This window comes from Homalodisca vitripennis, chromosome 3 (genome assembly GCF_021130785.1).
Source record: "Homalodisca vitripennis isolate AUS2020 chromosome 3, UT_GWSS_2.1, whole genome shotgun sequence".
Classification (NCBI taxonomy): domain Eukaryota; kingdom Metazoa; phylum Arthropoda; class Insecta; order Hemiptera; family Cicadellidae; genus Homalodisca; species Homalodisca vitripennis.
Window position 1 is genome coordinate 32090404 of NC_060209.1, and position 26736 is coordinate 32117139.

At 30.8% G+C, this 26736-nt stretch overlaps 1 protein-coding gene across 2 annotated transcripts in view; it reads left to right on the top strand.

Moving 5' to 3' along the window:
• LOC124356771 (palmitoyltransferase ZDHHC9-like) overlaps positions 1-24673 on the top strand; it is a 53786-nt gene extending 29113 nt beyond the window's left edge. For both annotated transcript variants that reach the window (XM_046807960.1, XM_046807962.1), the window contains exons 6-10: positions 2499-2616; positions 4748-4854; positions 6083-6203; positions 22148-22454; positions 23288-24673. In XM_046807960.1, coding sequence (XP_046663916.1) covers positions 2499-2616; positions 4748-4854; positions 6083-6203; positions 22148-22454; positions 23288-23291 — 657 coding nt within the window. In that variant the 3' untranslated portion in view covers positions 23292-24673. The remainder of the gene's footprint in view (positions 1-2498; positions 2617-4747; positions 4855-6082; positions 6204-22147; positions 22455-23287) is intronic.
• Positions 24674-26736: the final 2063 nt, after the last annotated feature.

Consider the following 26736-nt stretch of genomic DNA (forward strand, 5'->3'; position numbering starts at 1 on the left):
TAAGTTAGTAAGGTAAAGTAATTTAGGGTGCTAAACCAGAAAGGACAGTATGTTGTTGTCTCACGTTTAGCTGAAAATGAGGTAAGGGAGTTTTTTGTTCTTTGACCCTCAGATATATAATGCGTTATCATGTGATTTTGAGAAATTATGTTAAAAAAGTTTTAGAAGTCAAATAAACATTGTTCTACAGTAAATTACAGCTTATTTTCAATTTGTCTATGTTATTTTTTTGAATAAACTGTAAATTGTAGTAGTGTATAGAAAACAATACATTGTAATTTTGTTTTTTAAGAATCACTGGGCAAAAGTTGTTTTGAAAACAGTCTTTGTTACTGGAAGCCGCTCTTACTAAAGATATTATTTATTTTTAATTTAATCTGCTATTTTCTTCATCATTCACAATAATGTCATAGCATTCTCTATAGGTTTTCCTTACCTAAATTGTTGGTTTCTCCTAGTGATTTAACACTCTCAATAAACTAACACAGTATGCTACATTGGTTCAAACTTACAGCTCAGCCTAAGACATCGGGCCGACACCTGGTACCAAATATTGTTTGGTCAATTTGTTTAGTTAACATATTAATTGCTAGGTATAGTTATTATGTATAGAGATCAAATTTGTAATGTTATAAAACTTTATAGTACGTAATAATTGCCAAATATACTAGATTTGTGTGGAACAAATTAAAAACGGGTGTTGGTGGATGCCACTGTCTATCTAGCAACTTAATTGTAAGGTCACAATGATTTCATCATCAGTATTCCCTCATCTTAGAATATTGAAGAGTTCACAATTTGTTGAAAACATAATACAGTAGGCACTTTACTGTCAACAAATGCAAAACATTGACCAGATTCCCAAGCAACTACAAAACCAAACCCTGCTGAGATTCTAAAATAAGTTTATAAGTAAATGAGTTAAGATGAACGGAAAGGACAGGATTACAGACATTTGCAACGAATAATTTGGAAACCTATTTCAGGAACACCTTGATTAAAACTTTGGCTTCAAGCTTCACATTATTGAATTCAATTGAATTAAAAATTTCTTTACTCAAATTGTTTTTATATGTGTTTTTACAGGAATAGTGTCAATATAAACTAATTATTACATAATTAGATATTACTATTTTTTATTCTAGACAAAACATTGAAATAACTGCACATAAAAATTCATCAGTGCCATAAAAAGAGTGACTGTAAGACATAGGATATAATTTAGTTTATTCTAAAAAATACTTACGTTATCTTCTTTTTATAATGTTTGGTAATTTTAATTTAAAATATTGTCAAATGTAGGTTAGTTTTTTTATAACATTTCAAATTTGGTCTGTTTTAATCAGGGAATGATTTAGTGTTTTAATGGTGATGATTTGTGTTGACTTCTGTAGTTGATTCTTGAGTTGCTCTGAAATGTAATATAGTTTGATAAATATACATACCATAAACGACCATGACTCCAAAATCAACAAAAGCATTCCTCATAGAATCATCCCACTTATAATATGATTTGTTTGTTTTTTGTGCTATTAAAATTTTGTCTAGGTTTGTTTTAATAGTAGCCCTATAGACAGCAATGCCATAGGCTATATGTGACTGTATTAGGAAGAAGTATATTGTTTTCATGGTCTTAATATTGTGTTGATACAAAATTAATACAAACTTGAAAGGCATATATGTGTTTGATTTGTTTTGAAAGTATTAAAACTATTATAGTATATACGAGTATGTTAAAAAAATTAATACAAACTAAAAAAAATTATAACTATTAAAAGTATATTATAAGTATTACAATTATGAACAGTACCAAACTTAAATAAAACAATTATTTTGTAACACACTAGATTTAAAATTACATATATGATTGATAAGTTTTAAAATATTTAATTAATCTTAACCCATTATGGATCCATTTTTTTGGTCGCTGGTATCCCAGCAGGCGTGAATTAATTTACACGTTGGCAGCAGAACAGTAATGGTGCAGTGTATCAAACTGTCCTGTGTTTATATTATCATTTATAGTATTATTACTATTATTAACAGCACATAAAAATACACACAGCCGATACCGTAAAGCATAAACTAGTTGTTGTTGAAATCAGCTGAAGAAAACAATACATCAGTAGCACTAGATAGTAGAGAGTAAATTCAGCTGATTCTTTAACTTCTATATACAATTGCAATCTATAGAATATTTACAAATGTGTTGGAGAAAACTAAAGAAAGACCGTTCAAACATTCAGTAGACACAATCATGATGTTCACACAATCTACAAGACATTATTAGGACTGTTTATGAGGTAAAATTAAAAGTTTATTGCTTTTGCGACTTGAGTTCATCACCTGATCTAGCTACTGCATGACGAAAAATTTCATCAGTGATCTGCAATGGTTAATTAAATGAAATAATGTTACAAAATACTATTATCATATTTAGTAACAGTGATAAGTTATTTAAAAATTAACACAAGGTGTAAAATATTGTTGCTTTGTAGATAAAAGGAGCTTTCGCGTCGAAGCGAGGTCAGGCCAGTTTCAATCCGTACAGTTACGGGAATGTCTGCTCCAACTGCTGTCACGTCTTATGTGCTCCCTCCCCTCCCAGCCTCATCGGTACGTGATCACTATACTGTTGTTGTTCACAGCTGTTGTTAGCTGTTTTTATATCAGAGGTTCCATTTAAATCTCTTATGAAAGAAAGATAAAAAATATATACATTTCCTCTGAATATTTTAGTAATTATTTCAAACTATATAAAAGTGCGTTAGTTCACAAAAAAGGTTGTGTTATTCATTACTAAATGTACTTACGGATGTGAATTTGTACAAAATTTTACAAGCAAGTTTTTACCTGTTTTAATTAAATTTATGAAAAATGTCCACAAATCTAACCACGATTGAGAGGTATAATTTGAAATGTTGTATTTTTGTCATTGTATATGGAACATCCTTTTGAAAAGTTATATTTTTAGGTTAATTTAACTGTAATGATTCTTGGTAATATAACTCAAACAGTCATCATGCTAATGGGTAATGGATTGATAATTTTCTTTAGGTTATAAAACTCTAAATTATATGTAATCATGTATTAATCAACTTCAGTTGACATTTTCTGTATGAAAGGTTTGCAAAAAGGTTCACTGTGAGCTTATGATTAGGCCTGACTCTTGGCACTGTTAAATATAAAACTAGTATTGCATTTCTTGTATTCTACCTGATTTAGTCTATATAAACGTTTTGTTTTAGAAATCTTGCCTTATATAATACAAAAGCCCCAATTTAATAGTGTGTTTAATTGTATTTCAAAACTATTCCCTATATGTTTTGGAATTATATGTTCTTTTTGTATAAAATTAAAATTAACAGATTCAACACTAAGATTTGTAAGGTACTATATTCTATACTAAATTTTTAAAGTGATAAAAGTTATCAGTAACATTTAAAAATGTTTTTTAAGGAAGAAGTGCATTTTTTGCATTAATCAAACAAGACAAGTCATAAACTCAAAATAAAAAAAAAAATTAAAACAACGTAAGGAAGAACCCTGTGGGGCTCAAAAGCTAGGAAATATAGGATACATCTATTATTAAGGTTTGTATAATTTTGTTAATATCTTCTTAAAGTTCAATTAAGTATTAAAAACATGTTATAATCTTATCAAATCAATATTTTAAAGTTTTATGTGAATGCTTAATTAAATAGCATGTATGATCATTTCTTTTGTTATAAACATTAAGTAATGTTGTATATTGTAAGAAATACTACAAATTTTTCCAAGTTGGTTTTCTTGTGTGGATTATGTAATTGTAGCTTGCTTATTGACGTAATGATAAAATCGTATTAAATTATCATCTTAGATGGAAATGAATGTAATTGACAGTTTTTATTAAGATTGTATAATGTTGTAAAATTGAAAAAAAGTTTTTGACTGATAATAACACATAGATGATCTGTGTAATTCAGTTTATACATTTAACTTAGCCTTTGATCTTGAACAGTATACAGAACAGATAATCTCTTTGTTAAAGGTTGAACGGCTATCAGTTTAGCTATTAGGCAGTGAAAAAACTTGCTGATTGCGTCTTTTCAGTCGACTGTTACGAACTCGATCCCATCATTAGCACTGCATATCTATGGAAATATTCAATATACCTCTTAATAAAATTGTGTTATTTATTAAGGAGGTATTAGACAGGTTTACGAACTAATGAAACCAAGTTACCAAAGCAATTGTGCATTATATTAATTCTTTGGGGTAGTAATGACAGTGTCATTTTTTAATGTTGAAATACTAAAGTTAAAAAACTTGATTGAGTACATTTAATTGAAATGGTAATAGAAATCCATGTTTGTACAAACCATAACTATAGACAAATATATGGTACTTTACCTTGTCAACAGTTATAAAATTCGCTTTGGTAGAATTCTCAGTACATGTTTCGGGAAAAAAGTCCTATCGTTAGGTGTAGAAAAATGCGGAAGAAATCATTTAATAAACACGTAAAACCACATAATAACACAATTGAACAAATAAAACATGTATTATCGAGTGGTTTTACATGTTTTTTAAATTATTATTTGACTTCTGCATTTTGATACCCCTGACGATAGGATTTTTGTCATGTAGTAAGAATTCTACAAAAATGAATTATGGAACTGTTGACGAGGTAAAGTACCATACATTTGGCTGAAATGGCACCATAGAATTTCCGGAAAAGTGCAGTAATCTTGATTATGGTTAATAGACCGCAGGGGCCTGGTGACCACCGAGTTCCTAGGAGAGGCCGACACAAGACCAGGTGCGGTCATTGTCAACAGTCGGACGTACGGCTCTCTGCCACAGGTCATTCAGGTAGCCACAAACTATTAAATATTACTTTGAATGTGTTTCGTAACTTCCAAAAATGTTTCTGATGGGTTTTTTTACTTCAGAAGATTCCTTGAGTAAATTTACCATCTTTTTTTCCTATAGCCGGTCATTTAATGTATATTGCTTTGTTTGTAAATGATAGATGAAGGAAGTATAGTCTCCTGGGTAGATAGATAAAATAGGCAGTATTTAATAGGGTTTAATCAAGTCTCTTCATTAACAAATTTATTTAAAAATCAAAATTAAATGTATTGAAATGTATATTTAAATATTTTTTGAGCTTTAAAAAATCATATAGACATACAAAAAATACAGAAACTGACGTTTTAAAACTTTTTAATGATTACATTTTACCAGCGTCTTCTTATTGGAAATTCTAAATGCTTAATATATGATCAAACGCTCCAATAAAATGAAAAAGTTTTTTTTTGGATTTTTATTTTTTTATTTTTTTTTGGAGCATTTGATCATATATTAAGCATTTTTAATGATTGTAAACATGATTGTTTTAATCAAAGATATCACATCAGACCTATTTGTCTGAGATTTAATTTCAATCTTAATTAAATTATTTGATTTATTGTTGTATTTTATGAATGTGTAATAGTATACAGTCATTTATAAAGGTTAGAATTTATGTTGCTGATTAATTATTGCATTACTATCATAAAAAGTATTCTAAAAAAGCTTTATAACTATAAAACATGAACTTCAACAACAGCATTATATAAAGAAACAAATACATAAATGAACATGTAATGTTTTTTAAAGAAATGAAGTTATTCTTACCAGTAACATCAATTAATGATTATATTAATTATTCATATTATCAACACAATTAATATTCAATTTTTAAGACACAGTTATAGAACATTATTAGATCTTTAAATGAGACGTCTCAAATTATAGGCCCTCTATTATTTAACGTTAACAATTTATCCACCACTTTGTACAAAAATTTACAAATACCATGCTTTTATTATTAAATAATTTATTTTTCCTTTTAGATTTCTTCTAAAGATTTCAATTATTTATATATATCTCAATCAAATCTTGATATTCCAAGAGAAAGGTTCATCTCTTGAATTTCAAATTCAGGCACTCTAACCACTACATCATCTGATTGAATTTTTAACATTTACAAATCTTATACATGGATTACGAATGTTATGATGTTAGAGATTATAATTATTATTGCGGTTTGTTGCAGAATGGTGTGACTGTGGGGGAGGGTAGTCCAGAGGCGGGCAGTCCGACCACACCTCCCACCACTCCTCCTGCCCCCACCAACTTACCTGCTGTCTGCAGTGCTGTGGCACCATCTATCAATGGTGCGTACAGACCAGAGCCTTACTTCTATTACGCTAGCTTACCACGCCGCTCGACTGCCCACCACCACCAATACACACACTACTCACGCACACTCCCGCGTAACGTGAACCAATACGCACCACGATACAGCCGTGAACAGACATATCTCATGCGCTCCCCATCCTATAGATACGAGGGGTCGAATGACCGCTATGTGGTGCCTACATTCGGCATGTTGGGCCTAGGGGAGGTTTTACAGCAGTACTCGAGTGGCCCAACGAGAGAACAGGGTCCTGGTCACATACTGAGTTCCCTGGCCACATCGTACGCTATAACCACCAGCGATAGTGACGAGGACATGGAATAAGTGGCTCTTGCAATACTTGTACTTTTGTAAGGTTCAAACCATAGAGTACATAAGACCAATAGGTGCACTATGCCTATATAACTAGTATTACAGCAGTGGAACCCATGTCTGCCATCTTGTTGTAGATAAGAAAAGTAAAATTAGGCTCAGAAACATGCAAAATGTCAATGTTCCTATTTCAAATAACTCATGATCTAGCTTTTACCTAGAATAAAGATATCGTTTTAAACTTGGCATAATAAAGATGATAAGTCAAGGACACTAATGGTACCATCCAAAAGCTAAATAACTGTTAATTTATATTTTAAGTAGTCAAATAATGTCAAAATATTCGTATAAGATTTGAAATGTAACACGAAAAAGTTTGTTGGTTGCTACTTTTTTGTTTTTTGAATAGGTGAGTTTAAAAACGGTGGAATTCGTAGTCATAGAGTTCAACTGTCTGAATCATATTACTGGAAAAATTTAACTGGAGTAGTTTCGTCAATATTTTAGGTTGAATGGGAGAGTTTTAATATCAAGCCGATCGATATACCGGTATGCTACAGTTCTCTTGAGAGCCTCCCATCGTGAGCTTTGAAGATATCATTATTATTATTTCCATTCAAGTAACGCATTAGTTCATATTTAGCTACTTACTGTAATAAGCTAAATATTACAAAAATAAACAATTTCTAGAGTTTATGGATAATAAGCTAAGCTACCTAAACAGGAACCTGTCATATAAAGCTCATTTAACAATTTCACAAAATCTGTGCATAAATGTGAAATTGTTTTTATTAAACAAGTGTACACACTTCACACTTAGGCTTGTTTGCTAAAGTTGTGTCCTATGAATGTGTGAAAAAAGTTTAGTACTTAATCTGATGATTAGACATGCAGAACATTTCAACATGTTGATTAACACCTAATCAACATTTGCTTAGTGTGACTGTAACACAGGCCTTGTTCACATTATACTCATAATGGAAACAGAAAGACAAGAAACTTATTTAATACCAAATAATTCAATTTTATGGCAAAACGTAGGTTACATATTATAATTCACAATTACAAATTCCTGTTTGATTAATGTGATTTCAACGATAAAATCATTCAAAGAATTCAAATTAACTGGAAATTATATAATTATGTTTATAAATAATTCCATTTTCTCATTAATTTAGAAACATAAAAAGTTATACTTGATTGATGCCAAACAGCATAATTTTAAGGCTAAATATATACACAGTTAAATTTTTGGGTTTGTTTGATGAAAACAATTTACAATTGTTTCTTCCATTAAACTGTGCACTAACTCTAAAGATGGTCTCAAAACACCCTGTAGGCTATACTCAATCAAGTAACCTAATTTGTTGTTATTTTTAAAGATTCATCAAACAAGTTCATTAATTTTGAATAATATTAGCACAAAGGTAATAAGTAACGTAGTAATAATTTTGGCCCGTTTGTAACTAACATAGAATTGTAAACTAATCCATTCATAAATTTAACCTTGTGATAATTTAACTTTACATTGCTTTTATCAATAATATGTGATGTATCTAGTAAATACAGTTAACTTACTCATGGTAGGTAATCCTTTACAGTTTACTTGAGTTTTCAAGTGACAACACATGAAATATGCATGGTTTTACTAAACGAGGAATTACAATAAATTTTAAGTACTTTACAAAGTGTGATCAATTAGTAGTGATACATGATCTGTACAGTATGCATATAGACTGCACGTGATGTATGAGTGAGGGATGTACACCTGCCGAGAGCGAGGGAAGGCTGGTCTTACGCCTGCCACTAGGATGACTCATTTATGGCCGCCGCCATCTTGTTGTAGGCGCACCATTTTCTTGGCTTCATGTTGCGTTTAGCTATGTTACATCTATTGGTCTTTTGTTGTCTATGGTCCAACCATATTACTAACATTAATCACAGTTTTTAATCATTAATAATAGGCTAAGCTTGATGAAAATCATACATACGAATTATATTGTTTTGTTAAGGTATCACTAACTGATTCTTAGGTGTACAACAAGGCTGGAATGTCACTGTGCACACAAATCAACATAAACAAATTCTTGATCAAGTTTAGCGTTTTACATTTTGTTCTTCTATGTACTACTTGTTGAATCGTATTCTACAGATTTATAGTACAAATTATCTTGTTTTCTTTTAAATTGAATCATTTCAATGTTGTGTTTAATGTTTTAAATAAATATAAAGCAATAAAAGCTTGTATCTAAACTTATGTAATTCTTACAGTATTCTTGTTTCTCATTTTTTCATGAATTAACCAGCGATGTATTGCTAGCTATGTATTAACTACAATAATAGTGGATTTTAGCATAACACTCCAGTTATGTAATAGTAAAAAAATAAAAATAAATTTATGAAACTTTTTAATAATAAAGGTAATAAAACATCTTTAAACTAATTACACTCGAGTTATAATTATTTTTGGGTAAATTTATGGTGTAACAGGTTACCTGTGTTAAGCCAGTAGATAACAAAATAATAAGATTGTATAAATAGCATGGAGGTTGAAGTACAGAAACCATGGTATGAATTAGCGCATTACATCGTATAAGATTTGTGTTTTTCATTCTTACCTATGTTATATTTGTTGTGCAGGTGCAATTTCTTTTGTTATTAATCTTTGAGCATTTAAACTTTTTTTTTCACCACAGTCCAATTTATTTTTTATTAGTTTTGGATCAAACACAATATTACTACAGTAAAACCTCTCTTATCCGAAATAATGGGGGTGGAACTATTTTGGACAAGCCATGGTAGATATTGTAAGGTATATTTCTTCAAGTAAAACACGTAACACCTCTTTTACTGTGAATATTAGTTGTATTTTCTACAATAAATGAATTTGTACATTTATATAGCCTAATGTTTAACAAAATAATCTGATATTTTGTTCTGGACATTTTCTTCACGTCGTTTACAAGCTGCTTTGTCTCTACATCGTTTAAGCAGCAAAAAATCAGCAGGTGTTGCATGAGAGGATTTTGCCACAAATCAACTATAGAATACTACTTTATGCGCACGTGCTATGAACAGTAACTGGAGTAAATGACTAATAGACAAAGCAACCATCCCCTCTTCCCCGTGCAGGGTGTGTAACATGTTTGCATATGAATCACAAGACAGGCCGATTTGGCCGGGCAGGTCATCAACCGCACCTTGCGGGTGCATTATAATTATCCGGTGTATATAATTGGCCGAGTGCTTCAGTTGTCAGGTTTCGGTTAAGTGAAGTTTGGTTAAGCGGGGTTTTACTGTATACACATAAAAAGTGCACAGTGTTTGTGACTTCTGTGTGACCCAATGACAGAAATAAATTTTTTTACACTTGCAGGCAAGGGTTCATATTTATAAAATTCTAGTTTCAGAACTAAAGACTTATCTGAATAGCGTGTGCTGGAAGCAGGATTGTTTTCTTTTTTATTGTTTTGGTTAATATACTCTGTTTTGTCCCCTCATCTTGCTGACATTTCTTTTATTATAGCACAAATACAATCACAATTTCATCTACTTTAAGAACTGTTATTGCCCCATCCTGAGGTTATGGGAGCTTTGCTTGATAGTTTGTCCTAAGAGTGCCCCCCCTCATGCATGCTTCCATCTCTGTACAGTTTGTGTTTCCTCTGTTTTCTGTTTACATCCATATTTGAACAATGCAATGTTAGAAAAAAGAAATTTTGTTTAAATGAACAGAATTTGTTCTGTTGGCAAATTCTACTGTAGTGTATTTTATTTTTTAAATTGATTTTTGGGCTAGTGGATATCACCAAAACTAGTGAAATGGTGTTGGGAAAACATTTCTATCACAACATTTACCATACATTTGTAGTGTTTTGTCATTTAGCTCTGTCAATATGTAAACTATAGTAGTTACCTGCGGCTCCGCACACAATTTCCTGTTGAATAACTGGGACATCAGTTATATCTTTTTTTAAATGATATACCGAACTCGCCCAAGATAAGTAATGATCACTGGAAGATATTTCAATATTCTGATCCATTTTTGAATAATTGGACTTAACTTTAAAGAGCTTTATTTTGAGGCCCTTAAGTCGAAGAGTGAAACAGTTTTTATAAGTACTAGTGAAATACATTGAATTACCATGATATTTAATAGAACAGCTCCAATGATTTCATTAACACTTGAAATGTTTTAGGTTAATGTGGAGGCACTTTTATTGAAAGCGTTTGTAATGTAATATGATGGAGTCCTATGATGATTTTTAAATATAATTAGGAATGTATTAAGTTGATGTTATTGCACTGTTTATGGTTAAGAGGACGAGAGACTAAACAAAATTGCAACTGGCATTTATTGCAAGTTTTGCACAAGTAGGATCACTTCTGGTTGTTTGAATTAATAATATTTCCGTCACTTATGTAAATATATATATATATATTTATTTATTTATAATTTTATGGCCTACATTGGACCACTTTAGTCACTTTATATTTTCTAGCCTTTCTTCTTTTATCCACCCAATATTTCTTCATCCTTTCCGAGCGTAATTTCCTTTCCTCCTCCGGAACCACTCTTCCTATTCGTTGTTTGTTTCTTTTCAGCTGTAGTGTAGAGTATTTGTCATTCAATATCTTCAATGTGTTTGTCTTGTGTTTTAAATCCTCTACTGTAATTTGTAATTCTCTCATATCTTCTTTTAATATTCTGTGATCCATTTAATGTCACTTTTACTATACCACAGTTTTTCTACTATTTTCCTGCTAATTCTATTTTCAGGTGTTCTTAACAAATGCCCCAGGAATGATATTCGTTTCTTTTTAATTATACTTGTAATGGGTTCTATATTTTTGTAGACTGTTTCATTGGAAGCTAGTCTCCAAACTCCGTCTACTTGATAGTTTTTGTTTAAGCAAGTTCTGACTATTCTTCTCTCCATCTTAAGAACCTTATCTATTGCAATAGTATTTGTTGTTTTAAATATTGTTTCACTTACGTGTGTAATTTGTGGCAGAGCAACTGTTTTGTAGTGTCTTAATTTTGTATTTATTGAAAGACATTTTTTATTAATATATAATATATATATAATAATATATATATTTACATTAAATTGTATAAACGGCAATTGCCTTATTTAATTTCAATAAACATTGAATCGCAAAAAGTACTTGCTCCGCCGGGAGTCGAACCCGGATCTCTCACTTGCCGGGTGAATGTGCTACCCCTATATATATATATTATATATATATACATAAGAAGTCTCTGGTTAAAAAAGCATCTACTTCCAGCACTTGTAATCAATTTCTATATAAGGGATAGAGTGAAAAACCTAACTTCTGGGTGTCTCTTACTCTTCAATAGACCCTCATTGGTGATAAATCTCTGCACTGTACATCAAACGCTTCTTAAGATAACATGTGGACACACACACACACACACCTACATATAAAAACCTTATTTAACTGTCACGATGTTCGAATAACGTTTATAATAATTTTGATTGCCTAAAATGAAATGTATGTCTCCTTCTTTGCGGACCACTCAGCTCGCTTTCTTTGCTGGTACCCTCAGTATTAGTACTTCAAATATATGAATTCTAATGGTGTTATCTTGATACAGTACACTGTATGCCCTTGTTTTCCAATCTCCGTTCGCTATATCAACCTATTTTCTTGGTTCTATCTAGGAATAATATAAATTTTAATATATCTAAACAGTATTGTATAAATCAGTGCAAACCTGTGGGGGGAGGGGATCCAATTTTTACACAATAGTTTTCTGCCATACAAATTTTGTGCATTGTTTTGTGATTCCATTTGCAACGATCACACCCCACTGCACTCATTAGTTTCCTCAAATTTTAGTTACAGACCGAATGGCTTGTTGATTTACATTGGTGCTCGGCCCCTTGGTTTTTGCTCCTTTAGTTACTGTAAATATTTCGTCCCACAATATCAAAGAAAACTAATTTTGAGTATCCAAAAAAAAAACGTCACTACTGCCATCTATAGTAAAAGTTAGATGCTACTACTGGTATAACTATTTGCAACGTACTACGACAGGTAATATTTTGTTCATGCAAATACAAAATTTTGGAATAAGTATTTCGTAATAAGTGGAGTTTCAGAATAAAAATGTGTCCATGTATTATTGTGATTTGTGATATACATGCCACATTTTTTTCTAAATCTGCCCACTAGATTTTGTGTGATTGAGTATTAAACATATAAACATACAAATATCCAAACATTGTTCTTCATAAAGTTCCACATTTAAAATATTAATAGGATTAGTACTAATAGATAGAAAAATCAGCAAGCTTATCTTAAAAACTTCCTTCAAAGTAAGCCAGCTGATTTTCCTATCCATTAGTTATAATCCTTGGTTTTTAGCCCTATTAAATCAAACCTAAATTATAAAACTTGTTAGAGTTGTAGTTAACCGAGTAAAATGCACTGTGACTGAGCGATGACTTAACACCTAAATCTGTAATATGTTGTGCAGTAATGTCAAATCAGCATCATAGAAGTTCTCTCTTATAAAATCAATGACTATTGGTGACAAAAATAGTATTTTAAAGTAAAATCTAGAGATAAAACTATGACTATAATTGGTGACAAAAATTGTATTTTAAAGTAAAATCTAGAGATAAAACTATGTCACCATAGCACTTAAGTGTCAATAATACGTATACCAACCACTATTCCTGTTAGACTCCTTACTTAATACAATTCAAACAAATTATCACATGAATATTCTTGATTTGTTTTGAAACTTTCTATTTAATAAATATATAATATTCCAATTATTTAATGAAAATGGCATTGAACAGGTAGAAATATTTTCCACCTGGTTTGGCATAGGAATTTTGTATTCAGAGCTGATTGGTAACCCAAAAATCTTAGATCTCGGTAAATTTGCAGTTACGAATGTGAAATAAATTAAATATTATTTTTAGTAATGAGAACTGCTATAAGTGACACGCCATACTAGTGTGAAAAGTGTCACAGTCATCAACACTATAGACTGGTTGCAGTATTTTTTCTGTGTATTTTTCACCGTTCTGGCTAATACAGATAGAATCCATAGATTTCAGTCTAGTGTTTTTAACTCTTTCCTACCACTATTTGGTCCACCTGGATTTTCATATAGTATTTTTGTGAGTGTGTTTTGTTTCATCCAGCACCCACGGAATACCACCTATTTTGTTTTGTCATTACATTTAGTAAATCATCCAATACAAATTTTTAAAGTAAATGTTCGTTTCTAGTATAGTATGCACAATGAGTGGTAACAAATGTGGTAACAAATTTGTTCAAGCAACTGATAAGTTGATTTTTTTCACTTAAAGTTATGTTTAAAATTACTCTTTTCAAGAATTAAAGAAATTTATTTTAAAAATGTCAATTAAAATTCCTAATATTTCTAATGTCTTAGATGTCAAAAACTAATTTTAGATATACCATACATAACTGGCACCAGAATCTACAACTATTACGTACGAAGTATAATAAACAACAATATTGGTTAATTCATGTGACATCAGTAAAACTACTAAAAATAGTTAAAAATCTTTAAGTCACAATTAAAATATTGGTTTCTCCACTATATTGGCAATAAAATTAACTCATCTATAATGAATCTCAACACTATTTCTCAACAATATATCTGTTGTGATTTAATAATAAGCTTCTGTTATTAAAAAACACATAAGAAAACAATGTTTTAATATAAAATGAGAAACAAGACTCATGTTTGGTGAAGATTATATTGATAATATGATATGAAACAACACATTCTATAGTCAGGTGCCTGAAGTATCTGAATGCTCATCTTTCGTATCGAAAGTTATGAAATAAATATATTTTTATGTAATACTTTGTAAATTTTGTATTTATATAAGCCTTTTAAAGATGTGCTTGTATGTTAATGCTTACATATTATGTAATTATAGTGTTATTTGTGAATTTTTCAACGTGATGTTGATGTTTGTTTATAGTAAGATAGTATAAAGTTGTCATTTCTTTAGAGGTGCAGAACTTGTGCTTTCTTGTATGGGCAGAGCTGGAGACTACAACAATGTATTAATAACAATGGGTTCCATTAAAAAAGTAGAAATTAAGATACTAAATAACAAAGATAATAATTGTGACACACATAACCATTATAAGTTACTATTTAGGAATTGAGCAAGCTTTCATTGTACTAATTCTTTTGTGTGTTGAGGCTAGAATAAAAGTTTGTTATAGTATTTTTTTAATTCCTTTTAAAGTTTTCCCTTTTTTTAATGATGTCAATTTCATTAACAACTATAATAGTGTAAGTTACCATTTCCTGGAAATCGGCTAGTGATCATGTAAATTTGTAATATAAAAATAGTCATCGAAATTAGTGCATTTAAAAAACAAAATTATCTGATATTGTACTATGTTTTTGATGCTGACGAGAGAGATCAAAGGTTTTTAGAGTGAGTATGTTTTAGTGTTCCTTGTATCTAACAAATTGAGAGAATTAATTGTATTAGTTACCCGCTTTAGTGTATAACTGTTGTTTCCTTAATTTATTATTATTAATATTTGCATGCCAGATGCAGGTGTAAACACCATTATCTATATTTCTCGTTTCAATGTGTTACATAACGAACAATTATTGATATTGATAATGATACATAACTGTGTTACCCACTTCTCGAGCTTCCATTCTATAGTCAGGTAGGTAATCTTTGGTTATAGAATTTCTACTTATAGTACCTGACTTCTCTATTCTTCCATAGAACTTTATTTTCTAGGTGGTGTAAAATATCAGTCCCAAATAAATGTAAACTATTCATATTTAACTTAACCGTTAGACTAATCATTGAAGTATGGCAGTTGTTTATATATAAATTAATAATTTAGAATAACGTGAAATATTAAGTAAAATGTTAAAAGAAAATTACTGCAGTTTTTTTAATAAAGTGGTTTATATTTAATTTTTTTAAATATCAGTTAAATAAAATAGGTCTGTTCCAGTTCTGGTATTGTTTCTCCATTTATAATTTCTAGTTCTGGACCCAATAATACAACATTTGCTTTAAACATTCTGTAATTTGATCTTATCAGTAAAACACTATATTGTTTTATGCATTGACAATTTTTATAAGAAATCAGTAATAATAATTTAAAGGTAAAGAGAATTTACAACTATATTTTGAAAATAATTTAAGTGAGCTAATTTCAGTGATTCATAAATATGTAATAATTTTCTAACAGATGGATGACAAATATAAATGGATAGTTACAATTAAAGCTTTATAATTTCTTCTGTATTACCACCAAAAGAAATAATGAATAAAAATTCAGGTAATTAGCTAAAAAAAAAGGCGTAAACTACGATAAATTAATATTCATAATGCAAACAGATTAATAAGAATACTGTAAATGCATTTGTCAGTAGATAGTTTTCAAATATTACTATATTGCAAAGAATCATTCTGAAATGCTTATAAGATTCTTAATATTTTTAATTGTGAAATAATTGAAATGTTATAAAATGGTGTTGAAGACCTTTCTTTCATGTAAAAAAGTCCTAAGAATAATTTGCATTGTGTTAAGGTGTATTTGCTTTCGCACAATCATTTGTAGTGAATTCATTTACATTTTATTTTGCACCACTATGGTGTGCAATACTGAGTTGCTATTGCTTTTAACGGGTTCTTTACAACATGTTGAGTTGCCATCTCTGGCGACAGTAATTTGTGTTGTATGCATTGAATATTTGATTGCATCCCAGTCTTAGTGTTGCCTTGTACCTAATGATTTTCATCACAAATATTCGGGCTTTGTGCAATGTGTTTTTAATTGTAACATAAATGTTAATGCTACCTTACGCTACTGTATTTGTACTGCATCCATTTTATGTCTGTTGTCTCGCTGATTGTGTCCTAATTATGATATACCAGGTAGTCCTCTGTGATGTCAATCATTCCAAATTCCATTGCAGCAACATACATTTATTTGTACCAGTTGTGTATGTGTACGTTTGCTACTGCACCAGTCATTAGCATGCCAGGTCATGAATAGATACAGTAATTATACAGATATCTACACATTTCTTTCATAAACACATATCAGTTTTTTAATGGGATTATAGTTTTGTAAATTTTGTAGAAATATCTATTTTAGGAACTGACTTTAACTACAACTTCTACGTAATATAATAACTGACTCATAAACATTTGCTTAAATCCATCTGTTTGGGTCCAAATAATGGGGGGGGGGGAAGATTTTTAATCATTAAACTCAATTTTGTATATTTGGATCAAAGTAATCGTTTTTAAGAATAATTAATAAAAATATGACTTTTTGTTAATTTGGATACTAAACATTTACTATTAAATTATGTTCTTGCAGAAAAGTGGAGAGAGAATTAATTTTCTTGACACATGTTGCATTATTGAAAGATATTGACCAATATGTCCGGACCTGTACAAGGTTAAGGACAAAAATAGTAGGATTTTCTTATATAATGACATTTATTTATGTAAGATAAAGTTTTGTGTAACTTTCAATAATATTGGAAGGAGTTGCCGAAGCCTAATCCTATGTGATTGTTCAGTTTGTCAATGACTCAGGGCTAATAGTCATAAATCTATTTCTCGAGATAATCCCCAGAGATATTGCTACAAACTACTGTTTAGAGAACAGACATTCCATTCACCACACCATGCACCAAAACTAGAAAAGGTTCCAGAACAATTTGATAAATGTATTAATAATATATTTGCCCTATCCTTCTACTCTAAGGTAGTAATAGGAGAGTCAATCAAATAATTGAAATCTCCGGTTTTATTATTATAAATAATAAAAAAAATAATGTAATGGAATAATCACTTATTTTGATCATGTGGTGATATTTTAATTCATGAATACATAATGTTTGAAACATAAATAAAAGATATGGTTGACATTTGATATTAGTGATTAGGTACATTGAAGATGTTAGCCTACTTTGTAATATTTGAAAAGTAAAATATCTGTGGTGTGCCAAAAAATCTCTATTCTAATTTTAATATACCTGTAAAGTGGTATTTGATTACTCAAGTTTGTGTTGAAACAGTAGCTTTTTCTATTAACCCATTCGTGACTGAATAAATTACTTTTATTTTTGGACCACAGGACTGGATATTTTCCATGCTTTCAATCAATCAATCAATAATATCTTTATTCAAGACATACATAAAATGTACATGAATGCGTCATTCTTAATAAATAAATATTTAAGGTGATGTTATATTAGTTGTACATACATACAATCCTTTTAATGTCAATTATTTTAAAAATCTTAACATAGTTAAAAATAGGTTTAATATTATTTAAATTAATTTTATTACCAAAATAATTAATTAATTCCACTAGACTTCAGAAATCAAAATCAAAATACAAGGCTCTGGGAGTAAAACTCTTCAAAGTTATAACATGACAAATCAATTAAAAACTGTTTTAATTTATTTCTGAATCTAACACTATTGTTTTCATTCTTGATGCTACCTGGCAGGTTCCCCATAAACTTGATTCCCATATAAGTTGGGCTTTGCTTAAATTTTTTCTTTATTATGTTGTTTTATTACAAAAGTTATTTTTGTTCCTAGTATTATAATCATGAACATGTAGTTGTCGTGGTAATTTAGTCTCATTATTTTTAACATATAATACTGTTCTATATATATAGAGGCTGTATACAGTCATAAACTCGAGCTCTTTAAAATGTAACTTACATGACTCATCTTTTTTGAGTTTTAGAATCACCCTAATTGCCTCCTTTTGTAGACGTAAAATTTTATTCAGGTTTACAGCACTTGTTCCCCCATACACTTCAATCCCGTATGCGATATGTGAATGAACCATGGCATAGTACACTGATTTCAAGGTTTTGTTTATTACACAAAAGGTGCTAGCCTTCTTAGTGCAAAAATTCCTGAACCTAATTTGTTACATATTTTTTTGTACATGAATGTTCCAATTAAGTGTACTATCTAAATGTAGCCCTAAAAATTTAGTTTCTTTATCCAGGTTTTTCATATTAATTTTGTTTGATTCAACATTTTTGCAAGTAAAACCTGTATAAAAGTAGTTTTATTATCATTGAGTAAAAGATTTCTGTTATTTAAATAACTTTTTAACAATGAAACTGATTTGTTTACATTTCTTTTTAGTTGTACCTAATTCCATATCGGCAATGCACAAGCTTATATCATCCGCATACAAACAAATTTTACTATTATCAATTATATCATACAGATAATTAGGTAAACCCCCCAAGTAGCACAAAAACAGGAAAGGGCCTAATATTGACCCCTGTGGGACAGAGTAGGTCACATTTTTTGTATGAGACCTAACATCATGCATGATTATTTTTATTTAAATACTTAACATTAACAAACTGTTGACGGCCTTCCAAGTACGACTTAATCCAGCTAAGTTTCTTTACCAATGATACCATAGCTTTTTTAATTTTTCTAGTAATATTTTATGATCAACACTGTCAAATGCTTTGGTCAAATCTAGGAAGGCGCCAACAATGTTGTATCCCTCATCTAAGTTTCTCTAAAATGTGTTCAATATAATTTCTTAATGCTGTTAAATGTGGATCTATTTTTTCCTGTATCCATGTTGATCAATGTCAAGTAGTTTATTGTTTTCAAAAATAGTCAACTAATTGAATCAGCACACACTTTTCAAATATTTTAGATAATGACGGTTGAATAGACAATGGTCTGTAGTTAAGAGGATCAGTACAATCCCCTTTTTTATGTACTGGTATTACTTTTGAAACCTTTAATTGAGAAGGATATATTCCAGTTATGAGTGATGCATTAATTACATGTAAAAGAGGTTTAATTAGTTGGTAATTTCGCTTCCTTAACAATTTTCATGGGTATGTCATCATTACCCTGCTGACCACTTAGGTTTTATTGAATCAATTATCGTATGTAGAGTCTTATCATCAATTGTATTACAAATAAATCTGGATTCCGTTACTTGCTGTATCGAATCCTCTGTTTGAACATCATTTTTACTTAGATTAGGGATAACATGAGTATCAACCATTTCAACAAAATTGTTATTAAAAATATTTGCAACTTTGTATGGATCCTCTATAAGAATATCATCCTTTTTAAGTACAATGTTATTAGGTGACTGCTTTTCTTTTTTATTTTTTTATCGTGTAAGAACAGGTGCACTTTGCATAACACTTACTGTATAACATGCTATGAATATTATAAATTTACCTTAGTTATTCCTTGTTATTATATGAACACAAAATGTTAGTTTTTAAAAATATACATATATTTACACTATTTACAAATTTTTATTGTACTTCTTTAGAAGTTGGTTTGAGTGTGAAACACCTCAAAACATGTTTCCAGATGAAGTGGAACATGACACTTTTTACACTGGTACACTGTTTCACTTCTTTTCCTCCTGTGAGGCACAAATTTACATTTTCTTGAGGGCTTGGCTTTGGTGGTTGGAGGTATCTTTTCAATAAAATGCCCCCAAAACTTTTCCTTGAAGGCGCAGTGGGGATTCCCCACAAGCGGGAGGCCTACCAGCAGTTTGATCTGGGAGGTAGCTGCACATTCTGTAGTATTTCTCTGCCAAATTTGTTTCTGAATGTTGAGATTGATTGTTTTTTCCCAGTCATTACATTATGCACTGTTAGACAATTATATATAGCAACATCAAAGAGATAGAAAAAAATCTTTTTGTATCCTTTTTACGGTTCTTCGCATCACTGGGAAGGAGGACAATCTCTGATCTTGTTTATCAACCCCACACATTGATTGGTTATAATCAACCCCAACATTTGGTTTGAGAGTTGATTTTGGGTTAGGCCTACTTCTTTCTCTTTGAGAAAACGACATCTACAAAGTCCGGTCGCTCATGGATAGTAGATAGCATTGTGACATCCTTCCTGTCCTTCCATTTGAGACACAACATGTTTTGGGTGGAACTAAAGGTAAGCTCTCCTTTTTTTCAACTTCTGTTTTTTCATATCAGCAGGTAAATTTTGCCTGTTGGCCCTGACAGTCCCCAAAGCATATGACTGTCTCTCCAGAAGCTCCTTGAAGAGTTTTGGTGAACTGTACCAGTTGTCCCATGAACAGTACACGCCCTTGATCCAAAAGATCTGAAACATAAGTCCAAGACAACTTGTTCACTGACTGAGAACTCTTGACTAAGCTAGCAGTAGTTTCTTTCCCCGTATAGATTTTAAAATTATAACAGTACCCAGATTTTTGAATCACATACTTTATAGATTTTTATCCCAAACCTGGCTCTTTTTGATGGGTTGAATTGTATCTAAGAAAGCCATCCCCGAAACATCATCCAAAACTCTCATCAATACAAATATGTCTATCAGGGGTGAAAATCTTTTTGAAAACTAGTAAGAGATAATCAACTATGGGCCTGATTTTTCTCAATTTGTCTGTCGGGTTTAGAGACGATGAAAAAATGGAGATACCTTGAAATCAATTTTGAAACGGTCCCTTGCCATGGTTTCACCAAATATGGGCATACACTTTACCTTTCTAGTGGACCAATAGTCACTAATTGTAGACTTTGGATTCTGGCTAATAAGATAAACTAAGGCAAAATATGCCTTTAGTTCATTTACAGAAATGTATTTCCATTTAGACACTCTGTTATTGTCTCCCTCTCCAATCCTAGGCTATCACTGGCATATTTGTTCGTTTCATTACATACCTGAGCCCAAAAGGTTTCGTCACAGAAGTAATTGAACACATCTGATTCAGTGCAGTTTTCTTCTAAAAGCCTCGAAATGATAGGATTTATTCCATGATTGCCGGTAAAACGCATTTTACTAACAGTATTTGGTCCAACACTCCACGCAAAATCACAAGGCCTGGCCGGTGGGTTTTCGTCACTTTCATTATCACTGCTGTCATCGTTTGTACCATCATACATTTCATTATTTTCAAGTATTATGTCATCTTGTTCACTGTCACTTTCCTCATCACCACTTTCATCTAAAACATTAGCAACGTAAGCCGCAAAATCATCCGAATTTACAAACACATCATTCCGGTCGCGAGACGCCATCTTGACTGTCTACAAACGAAAGAAAGCTGTTTTGCCAAGATGATTTGAGGCAATATCCAGATGTTTTTTCAGCAACGAAGAAGAAGAAAAGCGTAGACAAAAATATGCAGCAAATGTGAATGCCTCTGCGATCTATCGGCAATATATTCAACTACGTCGATGTCGTGTCTAGCGGACGGGCCGCTGCCCGTCTTTAGTCATTGGGGCCGCGCAAAGTGAAGGACGGAAACTGCCCGTCCAACGTCTTGAATGGGTTAAAACTGTTAAATCAGTAGAATTTTAGTTATTCATAAATATTTTTTCACAGGATGTTCAAAAACTATAACACATCACTAGACAATGGAAGCCGATTTTCCTTGTTTCTTGTGCTACTTAGGTAATCAATATTGCAATGAAAGTAAAAAATTCTTCTCATGTTTTAAGCCGTTTTTAGTGTGATACTATTTTGACAGCTCTTTGGCAAAACTTTCTTGATTTTTGATTCCAAATGATGACCCACAGGTAGTGACAGCAGCAGTGAGGTGCCAGGGATCTATGAGAGTGTTGTTGGCGATTGTGGGGCAGTAGTGGACCAGGATCCACCCAAGGTCGACCTGTCTGAGCTAGACTTGTACCTGGACGATGTGGTGGTCTCTGTCGGCCTGGAACCTGATACAACCTCGCTAGTACCTCTGTCGGCCAGTAGACTGCGGTTACTGCAGGACACCACCATGATAGAGTCTGCCCTTGACCTTGATTCCCTGGAGGAGTCTACATCCTCTGTCGGAGCCGGTAGTCAGGCAGGACTCATCAAGAAGAAGGACACGTTGTGAGTTTTATTTCTGAACTCTATCAGAATACTTAGAACTGTTAGTTTTCTTTTTACTTCAAAATGTATCAAGCCTTCAATACTTTACTAATTTTCACTGTTTCATAAGGTGATTTATAGATTTTCTTATCTATAAGAAATCATGTTTTAGTCTTTCCATCCAGTCTTTTTTTTTATAGGTTACTATGTATGGATGAGTTTGACAGTTTTCTTGTTAGAAAACTGTCCTTATGTTATGGCTAATAAGAAAGTAACCACAAAATGTAAAAACATACATATATAAAGGGTGTTCAGAAAAGTGTGTCACAAACACTTTGTCAGTTGAAAGGCATCAGCTGTTATTACCTGTTTGTTTTTCCTGGTTTGTGCAAGCATACGTTTAAAGTGGTTGTGCTCACTCATGCGTTGATGGATTTCGTTAAGAAAAGTACCATTGGGACTGAAATAAAAATTGAATAATATTTGGTAACGTTTGTAAATATTTTACAACAATACTGGTTTTTTTTCTTGTTTCACTTTGAAAATTATTAACTGGTGCCATTTTGTTAATACTAAAGCAATACATACCAATATTTATTTTTAATACTATTATTTATTATGAATACCTATATATAACCTAGGTATCTGTTACTAGTTCTAGAGATAATAATAAGTACAAAATGGCAGCCAGCGACTAAACAACAAATTTCTCCACCTATGTTTATAGGACATGTTTTGTTTGAAATGATGAGTAGTATCAGCCACAGAAGGTTGACATCCTTCTCTGAACATACTGTATAAATCCACATCACAAATGTACAATGAGTAAACTAACATGTTATTTATTGTTCCAGTTGATTCTGCAGTTACGAACACATTTAGGACAGAATGCTGCTCACCAAACTTCTCATACTACTGTCTAATTATCCGTTTGTGATATCACAACACAAGTTTATTCTTTTGTACTTTCCTGTAATGATGCTATAGTAAGTACTGGCAGTTGAGTTAATTTATCATAGTTTGTTTTATGTGGTACATTTTATAAATACAGTGTTAATGATATTTTTTCACATTGAGCTATTTAGCATTGTATGCTAGCCAAAGTCTACTAGTTTTAAAACAAAACTTTACTAGATAAAAATTTATATGGATTTAATATTAATTTCACTAGACAAAAGTAGAACATTTCTATGTTATCAATTAATTAATTCAAATAATGATCTTACTTAAGAAATGTCAGCTTCATCAATACACACCCACCTAATTTGAATTTTAAAACTGGACAAGCTATCAATCAAAAAGTTTAATGCAAATAAATAAAGTAACAACAGTAAATTTTAGTACATCACAAGTCATTATCTCAGACAGTTAATTTATCAATTATATTCTGGAAATGATATTGCTAATTTTTGTTCAATAAGAGACTGAAGCCGAGGTCTATGACTGGGCCATTAGAGACAATACCAATTTACAACATTGTGTGATTAGAGAAGGTAAAATAGATGTTTAGAACGATTATTTCTGAGAATGATTCAGTTTGGCCAACTTGACTACCATAAATCTCATGCTTAAGAAAACTGCAATAAATAATAATTGTTCTCTATGTTTTGTTAAATTAAAGTGTTTGGTATTTCTATATTTACTATAAATACACAACTGCATTCTAATCAGGAAAGATTAACAAAAATTAAATAACCGCACTGTTAAAATATTTTATTGGTCTCGCATTACTTTTAGTTTTGTCAGCCAATACACTAACTTTTTTCTATTGTTATGTATTGTTGAGCTGTGTTTGTCACAGACTTATGATTGTTAAAAAAAGTTTAGTTTTTGTCTGGGATGTTAAAATTAAACATCTGTTTATTGATCTCTATTGTGGACATTCTGAACAGGTAAGATTATCATATTTGTTATAGATTTCTTATACATCTCAAAGTCTAATAAAGTACAAGGGTTATTCCGGGACTGATTTAAAAAAGCAAATTTATTTGATAAAGTTACATTAGATTTTGTCTCTGCCAAAGTGCTTTCTTAAGGAGGTTTTTCCAATGTTGCCTCACTATTAGGAAGATCCTTTGAGTTCATCTGTTATGTTATGCTGTTCAGCTTCAATGGTTTTTCTTTAATTTTGCCATCAGAGATAAATCTACACCCTGTCAAGGGCTCATGAATGCACAGATTCAATTCTGCGGAACAAACTTTCCTTTAGACTTGAGTTCATTGGAATATTGCCATTATTATTTTTATATCACTAGAAATAATTGCACATTTTTCCATTATTTATTTTTATTTTAACAAGGCCTTTCGAAATAAAAAGATTTCATTGTCTGGTGACTCCACAAATAAATAAGTATTTACCTGTTTCAAAATAATAAATATTAAAATAATGTATTGTAAAGGATTTGGAAATATGAATAGCCAGTATACAGTACTGAGAGTTACATTTTAATTTCTTATCAATTGAGATGAGAATATAATTGAACTTTCAATATGTCCACCTTCATTATTGATGTTTTTCTAGATTCTTGTTTATGTCAAATGTTTCCCAAGCTTTCAGGAAACATTCAGGTGTATTCCATATTTGATATGTGAAAAATATTCTTGGAATTATTCTGTTTTGATGTTCCTTTTTTTTTGGTCAATTTACAGTTGTACATTATATGTTTGTGATGTCACAACACGAGTTTATTCTTTTGTACTTTCATGTAATGATGCTGTAGTTTCTTATAACTATTGGCAGTTGAGTTAATATAAAAAGTTTATAAATACAGTGTTATTGATATTTTGTCATATTGAGATATCACAGTCGTTGCATTTCCTTTTTTATTAATTCCTTATTTGATTTTGAATTTAGAGTTGTTGCCTTTAGTATTTCCTAATATTTGTGATAGTTTCTATATTTTTATATCCTTTACAACATTTTATTTTAGTATTCATTATTTTGTAACATGTAAATATTTATTTATTTGTGGAGTTCCCGTATGATAAAATCTTTAATTTCGAAAGGCCACAGAAAAAAAATTAATATTGGAAAAAATGTATGATCATTACAAACTAGTGATAACAAATTAAAATCTTTCAATTGCTCCAAGAATCTTCATTGTTGTTGGCTATCTCATAACATATTTGACTTGACTTTAATTTGTATAAGCTGCAGCTGATAAATTGTGAAAAAATGAGGACAAAATATATCCAGTTGATGATATTCTAAACTCCTCTTTCCGATTCTCTGATAACAGATTTTATTGATGTTTCAAGCATATTCTGTGGCAATTATCAGAAGCATATGGTGGCTTTCTTTCCTGTACTTCCCCATTATATAAAATAGTTTGATATGTCTGTAAGACTTTCAGATAGATATCAGTGTGGTGCACATTGAGATGTTCTGTGTTAGAATGTGTGTAAATTATACAATTGCAAGTAGTTAAAAATAAAACTTTTTAGATATATTCCGTGGTGTGTAGCTGAATGTAAAGATATTTCACATATATGAATGATACATGATTTCTCTATATTATTTACCTGAAACCAAGAAAACAGCCCAACAATAGGTTGCTAGAGCAGTGTGTGCACTGAATAAAAACAAAGGTTCTTAATTCTGCTGAGAAGGTTTAAATGATGGTTTTAGAAGTGTGTAAGGGATAATATTCTTCAATTATTTGGAAAATATGAAGAATACCTATACCAAATTAATTTAATTTATGGTGTAAAATATGCATCACAATTCGACTGGTTGATAAAATAATTGTTAAAAAAAAATTCCAACTACCTACCTCTTCTAAAACATTTTCTTTTCATTATAAAAAACACTCCAGTTTATTCGTTCTTGTGGATAATGATGTAGCAACCAAACGAAAGAAGGTAAATTTCCAAAATTACCCATAACTTTTTTTGTACTCCAAATTTGAATAATATGAAATTGTGAAAATAAAAGCCTGTTTTGTGAATTGGCTAATTAGAAGTATAAACAGAATTATTTGAAGTTAATAATTCATTATATAATCAACTTAGAAATGTTATAAATTTAGTATGATTTGTTGTCTCGGAGATATCATTTTCAAGCTTTTATGTCTCTATGCTATCTATTAATTAATGAAAGACTTGGAGAATTTCTACTATTTTATTTTTTTTAAATCTTGAACAGCAATATCATTTCTGGAACTACACGCCTAAACATGTTCATATTAAGAGTCCTTGGCACTAAAATAGACATTTTGCAAAGTATTGAATATAATTTTAACTTGATTTATGTCTACGTCTCTAAGTCATGTAAGGGTTGAACATACACCCGAAAAAGTTCATT